At 33.3% G+C, this 10,443-nt stretch overlaps 2 protein-coding genes across 2 annotated transcripts; one reads left to right on the top strand and one right to left on the bottom strand.

The window, feature by feature from the left end:
• Positions 1-1,599: 1,599 nt before the first annotated feature.
• LOC106329894 lies at positions 1,600-3,114 on the bottom strand. Its single transcript, XM_013768500.1, has 3 exons — positions 2,995-3,114; positions 2,173-2,839; positions 1,600-2,111 (listed from the first exon to the last, which is right to left on the bottom strand). The coding sequence occupies exons 1-3, from the start codon at positions 3,112-3,114 to the stop codon at positions 1,600-1,602; spliced, it is 1,299 nt and encodes a 432-aa protein (XP_013623954.1).
• A 2,042-nt stretch (positions 3,115-5,156) lies between these two features.
• Positions 5,157-8,314, top strand: LOC106335851 (protein SRG1-like). The gene is made up of 3 exons (XM_013774490.1): positions 5,157-5,714; positions 7,243-7,576; positions 7,940-8,314. The coding sequence occupies exons 1-3, from the start codon at positions 5,236-5,238 to the stop codon at positions 8,186-8,188; spliced, it is 1,062 nt and encodes a 353-aa protein (XP_013629944.1). The 5' UTR covers positions 5,157-5,235; the 3' UTR covers positions 8,189-8,314.
• Positions 8,315-10,443: the final 2,129 nt, after the last annotated feature.

Genomic DNA, 10,443 nt, shown 5'->3' with positions numbered 1-10,443 from the left:
TACTCAGTAATTACATATCCCAAAAATGAAGTCTTTGTTTGAAAACAAAATCTACATTTACATTTGAAATATTGTATCATAAATTTTATAGAAAACTCCTCTTTTCACGTCAATTGTGTTGCCATTTCCTACGCTAACATTGCCATCGACAATAATTTATTTGATCCCGTATTGACAAATCAATTTTGATTCATATATTATCGGAACACTCGAAATGGTAATGTATTAAATTGTGTTGCCTTGAATCCAAACTATCATAAAATGATCGTCGATTACAATTGCATTGATAATTATGGAAACGATAAACGTGGTTAACATACAATGGAGGAGATTTGAAACTATTATTAGCTTTTAAAAATACTATATATTAGATCGTTTTATGTAATTTTTTTGAAAAAGTGTATGTATATATCTATAAGATTTTGCGATTATGTAAGAATTGTTGAACATTGTGTTTGACAACACATATATAACGAATTCATGATATAGCAACACATATATAAGTAGATATGTAGATACATACGTACACAATGGATTTTATATAGTTTAACTATATAGAAATGCATTAATATTTAAGTCAGGCTATACGAATTTCCATATTGAAATCGATAATTATGAAGAATCTTTGGTTATGGTAATAAAATTTCTGCGTATTTGAAAATGGAAACGTTTGTAATCAAAGAGTAGTAGGGCATGGGATAAATTATTTTGTTAGTCAATAAGCTTATAGTATATACGGAAGTTTTAATGTAATTAGCAATGACAAATTTTGTAATTAATCTAGTTAAGAAAGGGTGTTTGAATATAAAGTATGAAAGAGCTTGTGGTGATGCCACGTAGGAAATGACACACATGTAATAAACACATGAAGTAAAGGTTAGTTTTATCTAATGATCCTCAAATAATAAGAAAGGGATAATACGCAGTCTCGTTCTTTTCAACTCACGGTATATCAGAACATGAAAGTTATATGTAAACTATATATTAGTCGACTATGTGTTTATTTTAGGGGACATCTTTCAAATAGTCTTTTTTTTTTTAATATATTTGTCCCAGTCCTTTTTAGTTCTTGTTCCAAATATGAAGACGAAAGTCTCAATATTAACTTTCATTAATGGGTAAAAAATAATTATATATTTATTTACAATTTACTTAATTATTTATTAATATAAAAAAATAAATTTTAATTTTTTGAAAATAAAAAATCGGTAATAGTTTTTTGCTTCAAAAATATAATTTAAAAAACTTCAATTTTTTTTTTAATTCTGGTTTTCAAAAAAGAAAATTTTTCATACAATGAATTTTCTTTTTAAGAGGTTTTAAAATACCTTCCCGAATGTATATTATAACCCTTTTTTTTTGAACAACTAAAAAACTTCCATTAAACGGGGCTTAAAAGCCCATTATAGAGTTAGAACACAAGCAGACTTTTGCCAATAAATCGGCAGACCCGTTAAAGCGACGAGAAATAAAAGAAAAAGAAACGAAGGAGAAAGCAGAGGAGATAAGCGATTCCACATCCACTAGGACTCCAAAGAGTTGTATCGATCGTTGATTCATGTTGATGGCTGTGACGAGCCCTTGAGAATCTGAACGAAGCTAGATTTGGTTGAGGTTGAGGGAAGCAGCTTGGGTGAGCACAGATCGGATTGCTAGAACTTCTGCTAGGAGGGGAGATGAAACGTTGTCTTGGTAGCAAGATCCTCTAGAAATCTCTGTGCTGTTGTGATCGGTGAAGATCCATGCAAGGCCGACCGCTCTGAGATTCGATTTCCAAGCTGCGTCTGTATAACACATGACGGTATCAGCCAGTGGTTGTGGTGGCGGGAGATAAGGGTTTTTTTGCTGCGCTGGTATGATCTGTTTGTTCTGAGCACATTCCCACTCCTTGCAGGCTGTAGTAGCCTTAATGATTACTTCATGTGGTGACGTTGCTTTTTTCTCAAAGAAGAGGTGATTACGGGAGATCCAGATGTTCCAGACGATCCATGGGAACAGATTAGAGATGATTCCTACGGGTGAGAGGATGATTCGCGATCGGGATGACGCTAGTTCCTCCTTTGAAAGAGGTTCATGTGGTTGAATCAATGAAGGCTGACCAAGGCATGAGGCTTCATATTTCTACGGCAAAAAGGCAATGGAATAGAAGATGAAGCAATGTTTCCTGTTCACCGCAGCGTAGACACGAAGCATCAGTAGTTATGTTCCTGCGTTGGAGATCGTCCCTCGTCAGTAGCGCGTTTCTAGCGCATTTCCAGAGAAAGAACTTGATTTTAGGGAGGAGCGGAGGACACCAAATGTTCTTTTCCCAATTCCAGGTATCTCTAATCATAAGATCACTTGTCGACTGGATCTTTGAGAGAATAAAGGAGTAATACCCTGATTTCGCAGAATAGATGCCTGAGGGGTGTTGCGTCCAAATGAAGGAATCTTCAGTTCCAAGAATGTTGGGCCTTATGGAGAGGATGAGCTCCGCTAGGTGAGGTAAAGTGTTTTCCACCAGATGCTTGTTCCATTCCTTTGTTTCCCGTGAGAGAAGATCAGAGACAAGTAGGTCTTGGTCTTTTAACTGAATTGGTCCTAACGGTTTGATGTCTACTGTAGGACTAACCCAGGAGTCAGCCCACACCCTTGTTGATTCTCCATTTCCTATGGCTTTGCCCAGGTGGTTCAAGAGTAGGTCTCTGCCCCACAATACTCCTTTCCATCCATGTGACGAAGACGGGCTAGAAGGAACCTTGAGCAGGGATGTTTTGGTGCAGTAGTTTCCCAGGAGAACGCGAGCCAGTAGACAGTTTGGCTTAGTGATCAGTCTCCAGACTATTTTGGCGAGTAATGCCTGATTAAATAATTGTACATCGCGGAAACCTAGGCCTCCCAGACGCTTTGGAAATTTAAGGTATCCCAAGCAACCCAACTAATTTTATTATCCCCATATTTTGCATCCCACCAGAATCTTGTGAGAACCGATTGTATTTGATTGCATAAACCTACAGGCAGCTTGAAACATGACATGGAGAAAGTAGGAGTGGGCGACAGGATAGACTGGAGCATTGTAGCTTTCCCTGCAGTGGAGAGGAACCTCGTGTTCCAGCTGATAGCTTTCTGCTTCATTTTATCCACGATTAACGCAAAGAGATCCTTTTTCTTTCTGCCAAAGTGCTCAGGCAGACCAATGTATTTACCTACTCCACCTTCTTTCTCTATTCCCAAATGAGCTTTAACTCTGGTTCTAATATCCTGCGGTGTCTTACAGAGAAGGAGATAGAAGATTTGCCCGTGTTGATCTTTTGCCCTGAAGCCGCTTCATAAGAACATGGTATCATCAGCGAATAAGAGATGATTGATCCTCAGACTATTTCTTGCAACTCTGATACCCGGTAGGTTACCAATATCTTGTTCTTTTTTGCAGAGTACAGACAACACTTCTCCACAGAGAATAAATATATAAAGGGATAAGGGATCACTTTGGCGGATGCCTCTCTGTGGGTGAATGTCTCCTGTTATCTCATTGTTAAGAAAGAAGGAATAAGTGACTGTGAATATGCACTGCATCATCCAATTGATCCAGGTAGGATGAGACCTCAATCTCTCTAACACTGCTCTAATGAAGGACCATTCAAGTCTGTCATAAGCCTTACTAATATTTGTTTTAACCTTCTGAATTCATAAAACAAATTATAAAGTCAAAAAAATACATTTGTAAATGTGTAACTACACTTCTTGAATGTAAACGTGTATGTATATTTAGGAATGTATTTCTAAATATGTATGACATATTTGTGGATTTAAATTATATGCATATTTAGGAAAACATTAGCAATATATAAAATATTTTAAAAAATTTAATAATTTATTTCTAAATATGTATAATATCTGAATAAAATTCAAATATCAAGGTCTTCCTAAGACTTCAGGATATGTTATACATATTTAAGTTTTTGATCGGAATTTTTTTTGTTTTTTTTTGTGTATTTTACAAAATATACATATGGTTTGAATTCAGCAAGGTATTCATAAATATAAATTCATGAATTTTTTTATAAATACACATGTATGAAAATTTTCTTAAATTTTATGAAGATATTATATATATTTATCCATATCATCCTAAATTTTAAGAACATATTATACATATTCAGTAACGTTTTTCTAAATATTCATATAACTCAAATTCAAAAAGATATCATAAACATTCACAAATGTCATCTTAAACTTTTTAAGAAAATTCCCAAAAACAAATTTCAAAAAGAAAGTTTTCAAAAATTCTAAAGAAAATTCTATTTTCCGCTAATTTGATTTTTTTTAATTTAAAGTTTTATTTATATATATTTGTAAAACTGGATATAATTGTTTTCTTTACCTTTTTAACTAAATCTAAACTGGTCACTTCAATTTTTTTAATGAAATTTTAAATTTATTGATCTATCAGAAAATAATGATATTTACATTGTCAAAAAAGAGATTCTATGAACTGTAAACCTATCAATTACATTGTGTCTGCTGGAACCACCGACGAAAAAAACACTTTTTGAACCTTGTGTCTAGTTTAGGAAAAACATTTTTTGAAGCTATGTAAGGCAATTTTCCTTATTTTATTGTTAAAAAGGTTATTTTAATGTGAAAAGGTTAAAAGGATAGTGAAATACCATACTTCCACAATAGGAATAGTTTAAATAGAACTATTAATATATCACTTTATGTAAATGCATCTAATATTGCTACAAACGAAAAGGAAGAAGCGAAACAAAAACTAATATTTAAGCTGTCAATGAAGTGAAATTTTACTGTGACTCTTGTAGGGCGACTTTAGTAGGATACGAGTCATACGATAATTTACAAAACAAAAAGAGAAAGATGAAGTGTTAGCTTTGGTCTCTCCCAATAATTGCAAAAACCATCGCACGGTGCCGAGATTCGTTCGCCATCTCCCTCACTTCAAAGACAATTAAAATCGACCACATATATCCATAATTCTAAGAAAACGTGTCTCATGTTTTATTATCCAACATGCAAAGTTTTTTAGGTCAACCTCAAAACACAAAAAAGGTAGAATAAAATATTATCGTGTCATAAATTGTTTCACCTTTCATTTAGGTTTCATTTTTCTATATTTATACCCCCACTCGTTCTCGCTTCTTCCACCATCTAAAACACTCATTATTTCCCTTAGATCTCTTACATCTCTCCTTAGTGTCTTCTAATCTTTTTTCTCAATCACAAAATAAAAAAAAAATGGTTGCAAGCTGGCCTGAGCCCATTGTTTCAGTTCAAGCCTTGTCCCAAGCCGGCGTATCCACCGTCCCAAACCGGTATGTGAAACCCACGCATCAGAGACCGGTCTACAAGTCCGATCAATCCGGTCTTGACATGGAAATCCCCGTGCTAGACATGAGCGACATGTGGAGGAACCCAGAGGGGCTGAAGCGAGTGAGGAAGGCGTGTGAGGAGTGGGGTTTCTTCCAAGTGGTGAACCATGGTGTAGACCACGGGCTGATGGAGAGAGTGAGAGGAGCGTGGCGAGAGTTCTTTGATTTACCGGTACAGATGAAACGAAAGTACGCAAACTCACCCGACACGTACGAAGGCTATGGAAGCAGGATTGGTGTTGTGAAAGATGCTAAATTAGATTGGAGTGACTATTTCTTCCTCAATTACTTGCCATCTTCCATAAGAAACCTTTCTATGTGGCCATCTCAGCCTCCTAAGATAAGGTATATGCATATGATGATATGCACAATACATATACACAAAAAATACATATACACTATTACTCAGATCGATAACGGGATTTAGCCGAAACTAGTGATATAATATATCATACTGTTTAAGGGAATTGATAAACATTTGATCATTTTCTGATTGAAGAACACTAACGGTAATACCATTTTAACTTATACAAATTTATGTTCGATTAAATTTTATTTTTTATTTTAAAAATAATCACTAATATTTTGTATATTTTGCGATGAAAACAAAATTATATACATAGATAATTTATTTGAACCATTTTAATCTAATTTTTTAAAATATTAAATTTTAATTTTTTTTAATATAAATCTATTTATTTTATATAGATATTAAGGTACTTCAACTATTAAAATACGTGAGAAGATATACTTGGGCTCCGAGCGGTCGCATCACTTATCCTTCTAATTAGCCGGCACTGATATGGAGGTCATATAATAAACCTGTTATTATATAAACGTCCATGACATTGGCTGTTCTTTTTTTTTATCATCTACGTGTATATATTGTTTAGATATATAGTAGAAATACATATTTTATTTTCTGAGTGTATATGCTTTTTGACGAAACCGTTCACTGGAAAAGATATATTACTAGGTGAATGTTTGCATGGAGGACGTACGTAACACGCTGCTTGTGTGTGTTTTGATTTTTAGGTGTTGATGCATGATTTTTACCAATCTTTTTTTGCATATACGTACCCACAGCCGTCTGGTCTATATGTTTGTTTAGGCACGTGTCTCATGTGTGAACACGTTTCATGTGGTCATCATACCCTGATACCCATGTGAAACACGAATATATTCTAAACCTTATATATATGAATACCACTATATAGACGGAAAACCATTGCTCACTATTTATTTTCAGAGATTCATTCATACATTAGACACTAATATTTAGTTTTCTTCTGTATTTCGAAAGATTGATTTTAGACTTTTTAAAAATATTAAAATAATAAATATATACTGTTACCATTACTTTTGTTTTCTGTTTCTTTATCAATATTCTAGTACTTATTTTAATATTTAGAATTTTCTTGTAATTTTAAAATAACTTATATTAAATAAAATATCAACCTTTTAAACACAATGAAAGACCTTATAATGCAATCGCATTCTCTCCGATTGCTATTTTGTTTCCGTGTTTTTAAATGATCTACTATATCAATACTCGACATATATATATATATATATATATACATCTATGTATACTATAATTATAACATTTTTGGTCGAATTATATACCTAAGTAATAATGTAAACCTAGTGTCTTATTTGCGTCCTCTAACTTGTTACTGTTAATTTGTTTTGTTTACTGATGGTTAGTTCACAAATGTAGTAGTAAAGCAATTTCACAAATAGTTGGTCTGTAAGCAACCAATATTAAGAAAATGTTTTACTTAACGAATCATATGAATTTTCCGTTTTATGTTTTATAGTTATACGTACAGATAATTGTAATTAACATTTGGAGGAAACAAATAATGTGCAGAGAATTGATCGAAGAGTACGGTGAAGAAGTGAAGAAACTGTGTGAGAGGTTGGTGGAAACATTGTCAGAGAGTTTAGGTTTAGAACCAAACCATCTCATGAAGGCCTTTGGAGGAGAAGATAAAGTCGGGGCTAGTCTGAGGGCTAATTTCTACCCAAAATGCCCTCAGCCACACCTAACTTTAGGTCTTTCTTCCCATTCTGACCCTGGTGGCATCACCATTGTCCTCTCCGAGGAGAATGTAGCCGGCCTCCAGGTCCGACGTGGTGACTGCTGGGTTACTGTTAAATCCGTCCCCAATGCTTTGATCGTTAACATTGGTGATCAAGTTCAGGTTATTGTTTTTTAGTTTGTACCTTGGTTTTTGTAATTACTCAATAACTTGGAGAACAACACATACATCATTAAACCATAAAGTGGTTGTTTAGTGTCAGACGAGTTTTGGGTTGCTTGAAAGCATCCCACTACACTTTTACCTTGTAAGGTGGATGAGGCCTATGCCTTGGGCTTCATTTGAATATCCAGATAGACGGTCAATACTTTAATTGTTTCTATTCGCTAATGCATCGAGTTATAGGATGATAGTCTTTTTGGCAACTTCATATAATCTTCTTGGTATAATGTGATGCTTGGAATAGTTCGTGCAATGAGATCATATGCGAGTGCTAACCAAATACTATGTTGGCTCAAATTGTAGATACTTAGCAATGGAATTTACAAAAGCGTGGAGCATCAGGTGATCGTTAATTCCGGTATGGATCGAGTCTCCTTGGCACTCTTCTACAACCCGAGAAGTGATATTCCGATCGGACCAGTGGAAGAACTCTTAACCGATAACCGACCTGCTCTTTATAAACCGATCAGGTTCGACGAGTATCGTCTTATGATTAGGCAAAAGGGTCCTAGTGGGAAGAATCAAGTTGATTCATTGTTAGCAAGCACATGATAGTTCATTTACATCCGAAGTATAATCAGTACTTACTGCTACGTACTAGTACAGTTGTACTTAAATTATATGTAAACTGTATACTTGCGCTATGTAAGAAATAAAAACTTTAATAAAAGTTATCAAATTAGATTCCCATGTTACCTTTTTATTATTTATTTAGTCTCTCCTCAGGTCGCATATAAGTATGATAAGAAAAATATTTTTAAAACACTGCCCTTTTTTTTTTTTTGATAACCGAGTGTCCTAGTCCCACCGTGGTGGTCCAGACTAGAGACCGAAGCGAGTAAGGACGCTGCCAGGGCGTCACCATGTGGCTCACCGTGAACGGTCTTCGGTCTCAGACGCCAGAGCAAGTCCGCATGTAAATTCCTTGGTGGCCAGTGCGAATCGAACCCGGAAGTCGTACTTGCAGCCGCAAGCCGTATACCACCAGATTAACTCGTCCTGGTTAACACTGCCCTTCTACTCTTTCACAAGTTTGTTTTTTTTACTATTCTAGGGTATTTTAAAATACATGAATAATCTTATGAAAAGTCCGGAATAATCTTCAATGAGATGTGCAATCCATGGATAGTTTTTTTCTGAATATTTAGATTAGCCTAAAACAAAGATCCATATCTATATGGATGTCTAGAATAATATGATTTAGTTTCGTCCAACGGGTAATTAAATCTGAAAAGTGTTCGGTGTACTAAACTCTTTCACTATTAAGTTTAAATTCATGTGCAAAAATTGAAAAGCAATGCATTATTGATATAGTACATAAAGTTTATTTGGGAATATATTTTACTTTCAAACTTGTATCATATGTACAAAATATTGAAATAGTTTGATTAACAAAATAAGAAAAAGAAACAAATATTTAAATATAGTTGGACAAAAAATTCAGTAGGACTCGACAACTAACTAACTATACTATACATGAAGATGAATAAGCTTCTGGTTTCTCTCATAAGCTAATTAATTAATGACTTGCAAACCGTGGCACGGCGCCTAAATTGGTTCGCCATCTCCTTCACTTTTAAAGTCATCTAGAACACATAAATAAATTTTGTCATCTATCAACAACTCTAAGAAAACGTGTCTTGTGTATGTTAATTGCCATTCAACTAGCTCAACATACCCATAACAATTCTCTTTTCGACCATATATTTTTTTTGTTTTGAATAATTAGATATTTCTAATCATATGAAGTATACATAATTTTGCGGGTAATAAATAAATTAAACTAACATAATTTATTTATGAGATACAAATGAATTGATGTGTTTTTTTGTAGTGTATTTTCCTAATTCTGAGAAATAACAAAATCACAAAATTTCCTTTTTACAATTTTTATATTTGAGTTTATATGGTTGAAACAAATATATGCATCTAAGTAAATAAGTAAATAAATAATCACTAAAAGTTAAAATCTGCAAAAAAAAAAAAATCTGCAAAGAATAATATTAAAATATGTAATGAGAAATATCTTTCATTGTTTCAACTTATATAGTAGTGTTTTTATATAATTGGAACAAATATATGCATCTAAATAATTTAATAAAATATTATCATTAAAAATAAAATGTGCAAAAAAAAATTAAATTATGTAATGAGATTATATATTTAGTATATAAATATAATACTTTAGAATAAATTAAAATTAATACAATATTTTTCTAAAAAATTAGCTTCTTTAAAAATAATTTCATAAATATAAATATATTTTTTATAGCATATCTAATATTTATAATTATAACATAAACAATCAATAAAATTAAAATGTATATAGTTATCATATATAAAAACACTTAATCTTATAACTAAAAAAATTGTAGAAATTTAAAAGAAAATTAATCCCGCGCTTTTTAAAGCGGGTCAAAATCTAGTTATGCATTCTTTCAGTCTACTCCATCGTTCTACAAGATTCGAAGCTAAAAAAAAAAGTCCTCTGAAAAGTTAGAATGAATACAAGCAAAGAAACAACAAAAGGAGTAAAATAAACGAAAGTAAGAGATGAGATTCACCTGTAACCTCATTCCACTGCACATGCCAAGTGAAGAGAGTTACGGCTTCCAGTAGAGCCTAATATATTCCGACCAATGATCCGAAAGAAGCATCAATCAGTGGCTAACATGGGATTTAAGGACAAGGACCGAGTCACAATCCGAAAGTGACTCCACCATCAAATGGATATTATTATTAAATGAAGGAGAAAGACTGTTTATGTAGAGACAACACCAATGAGATCATCACTGCTGTAACAAGAG

Source organism: Brassica oleracea, chromosome C3, assembly GCF_000695525.1.
Source record: "Brassica oleracea var. oleracea cultivar TO1000 chromosome C3, BOL, whole genome shotgun sequence".
Taxonomy (NCBI): Eukaryota; Viridiplantae; Streptophyta; class Magnoliopsida; order Brassicales; family Brassicaceae; genus Brassica; species Brassica oleracea.
Note: the sequence above shows the minus strand (reverse complement) of the source record. Positions and strands in the feature narration are given on the sequence as shown.